At 52.7% G+C, this 2936-nt stretch overlaps 1 protein-coding gene across 1 annotated transcript in view; it reads left to right on the forward strand.

Annotated features, from left to right (window-relative positions):
- Positions 1–540: 540 nt before the first annotated feature.
- Positions 541–2936, forward strand: part of SRF (serum response factor) — a 44915-nt gene continuing 42519 nt past the window's right edge. Inside the window, exon 1 of the mRNA XM_014525821.1 lies at positions 541–599. Coding sequence (XP_014381307.1) covers positions 561–599 — 39 coding nt within the window. The 5' untranslated portion in view covers positions 541–560. The remainder of the gene's footprint in view (positions 600–2936) is intronic.

A 2936-nucleotide genomic window follows, 5' to 3' on the forward strand; every position in this document is an offset into this window, starting at 1 on the left:
CTCTTTCAGTAGTCTCTGATCACCAGGGATCTAGGTTTTCCATTTGCTGTGGAAAAACATGGAAAACTGTGGGTTTCCCCTTGCAGGCTGGCAGAGTTCTGGCTTGGCAGAGTTCCAGGCCATGAGTGCCCTGAAGGCCCACTGCCTGCTGCTGCCGCTGGTGGTGGGGTCTATGTGCCATGAGCTGTGGCCCACATGCACATACCACCACAACCTCTGTGGTGGAGCACCAGTGGGGGCTGTAACAGGCTGGAGGAGTGCCTGTATGGGATGCTTGTGATGGAGCACCAATGGGGTGCTTGCCACTTTAGGACTATCACAGGCTCGGGGGGTGGGGGGAGGCAGGGGGGAAGGTCTGGTTTTGGGAGCAACAGGGAAAAGCCTTCCCTGCTAAACATTGTAAGAGGAAAGGTGGGTATGGGAGCACCTTAAGTGCTCTGCCGCTTTAAGACCTGAATCAGGCGGCAGGCAGCTGTGGCTTGGCCCTGATGAGTGGCCATTTTAAGTCCCAGATCAGCAGAACTGGAGGTAGCAGTTTGCTACCAGATGTTGAGGAAGCAATGTCCTGGAGGAGTTGCTGCTCTGATAACAGCTCGGAGGTAAGGAGGAGGCCTCGTGGGTCCTGGGTATGACCTAAAACTGCACCCTGTAGGGAGGCCTGGTGGCTCTGCCTGTGATGGGGTAGGGCTGCTTAAATGCCAGGTTTGAAGACCATCCTGGTGCAAAGTGGTGCCTAAACCCCTGCACCCACCACCTGGTGGGCTCCAGTGTTAACACTGGAGGGAGTAGCAGTATCAGGAACATCCATAGGGGATGCCTGAGCCCATTGGGATGCAAGACCTTGAAGGAACATAGCGGAGGCCAAGTAAGCTTTGAGAAGCACCTGAGCGTCAGGGAGTAGAAGACCCTGTAAGAGGAGCAGTTGAGGCCCTGGTGAGAGGGAATGAGATGTGGGCCAGGCATGCCAATGTGTGGCACCTGAGTCTGTGGGGGTGTTTGACCCTAGAGTATGGGGTGGAGTACAAGATGGCAGTTGTGAAGCCCCATGAATGAGGGGCATGAGTTGGGGGCCCTGTGGGCAGGGGCTTGAGTTGTGGCCCTTCTAGCATGGGGGCTTGAGTTAAGTCCAGATAAGCCTTCGAGTCCCTGAGGCCACAGGTAGGCTGGAGGCTGATTAGAGGGTGGCAGAGGAGGAGCTGTGAGGAGAACAGGGGGAAAGCCATCAGTCCCTTGATGGAGAGCAGGTGGGAGAGTTGGGGCTTTCTAAGAGCATCCTACTGCCTAATTACCAACATAATTATCTTTGATCAAGGCATAGCAGGTGAGTAGGTGGGTTGCTGGTACAGTGCTGGTCAGTGAGTTCCTACCCGTCACAACCCCCACCACACCCATCTCCCAACCATATGCTGTACCCCCTGCCCCCCCCCCGCCCAAATATAAGAGGTAAGACTTTATTTTGAGCTATTATGCAATTGCCTGTATACACACTATGCAAACACACAAATTGGGACAAAATATTTTTTGAAATGAAATTAAAATGTTACAGTGGATGTTTCATTTTTAGGTTTTTGGGGTTTGTTTGTTTGTTTGTTTGTTGTTTTTTCTGGTTCAGGACCCAGGCTTTTTTTTTTTTTTCCTGGTTCCAAGGTGGCAACCCTACCCCTTCTCAAAAGGAGTACTTCTGGAAGCAAGGAGAGGGGCTTTCAGTGGCAAAGGTCAGGGGTTAGAAGTGGGACTTCTGGTTCCAAGATAGTGACCAGGGGGTGGGGCACCTGTCAAAGGGCAGGGCTAGTCTTGTGGCCCTAGACACTTCACCAAAACTGGTTAAGTGTACCTCCAGCCAAAAGAATTGTCCACCCCTGGTGTAAGCCTTTGCATAGGAGCTGCGAAGATGAGTTGTCTCCAACTATGGCCAGGCAAAGGAAGATGCAAAGACCCCTGGTTGTGCAGAATTTTAGAACCAGCTGCCTACCAAAGGAGTTGTTTAGTAGCTCCTATTGGTTTTGGCTGCCTTGCAGCAGGATGGGCTTATATCCTGTTTCCATTTTGTTCATGTTAACACAGGGTGGCATGTTGTTAAATGTTTCCTTCTTTCTGGAAGGCAGCTTAGCTCTTGGCCCTGATGATAGCTGAAGGGAGAACTTACCTTCCATACTTTTTTTTTAAAGATCCTAGCATGATCAGTGCTGAACAAGGTCCCTGAGATGGGAATCTGAGTAGTAGGCCCCACATAAAGGATTGCCCTGATGAGGAAGAAGGGGTACCTATTCATGTGCTGGTTTGCATTCTAATTGGTCCACATCAGAGCAGACTTGATGCTCTGCATTCTAATTTAAAATGTGTTCCACTTAAAATGCCCCAGCATGGCTTCATCTCACACACAAGCCTCCGTGGGTTTAAAAATAGACACTGGGGTGCTTTATCTAAACCTTCTCAAATGAGATTTAGATAAAGTATCCCACAGCCGTTGAAAATTGAAACACTAGGGCAGAGGGCTAAGTGGCTGCCCCCTGTTCCTAGGCTTGCCCAGGTCTCTCTGCTCCCTTTGGCTCATACCCACTCTACTGCCCTGGCCCAACGTCCCCTCTCCCGTGTGCCCATCCGTCCTCGTGCCCACGGCCCGCAGGGCTCCTGTGACTTCCCATCAGGCCCCGACAGGGAGGCCCAGCGCCCTGCAGCGCCTCCTTTCTTTTCGAACCTCCGCATGACGTCGGAGCAAGCGCAGCGCCCTCGGAATGTATGCAAATAGCACCCCGCCCGCCCGCCAATGGGGAGCTCAGCTCGGGCTCTGTCCGCCAATGGAGCGGCAGCCCAGCCGGGGACAGGCCAATGGGTGCTGGGCACCGGCTCTCACCATATAAGGAGCGGCTTCGCCATAAAAGGCAACATTGTATCGCTTTATATGGGGGAAAGTGGCAGGGGGGCGGCTGGGGAAG

The sequence above is a fragment of the Alligator sinensis genome, unplaced genomic scaffold (assembly GCF_000455745.1).
Source record: "Alligator sinensis unplaced genomic scaffold, ASM45574v1 scaffold390_1, whole genome shotgun sequence".
Classification (NCBI taxonomy): Eukaryota; Metazoa; Chordata; order Crocodylia; family Alligatoridae; genus Alligator; species Alligator sinensis.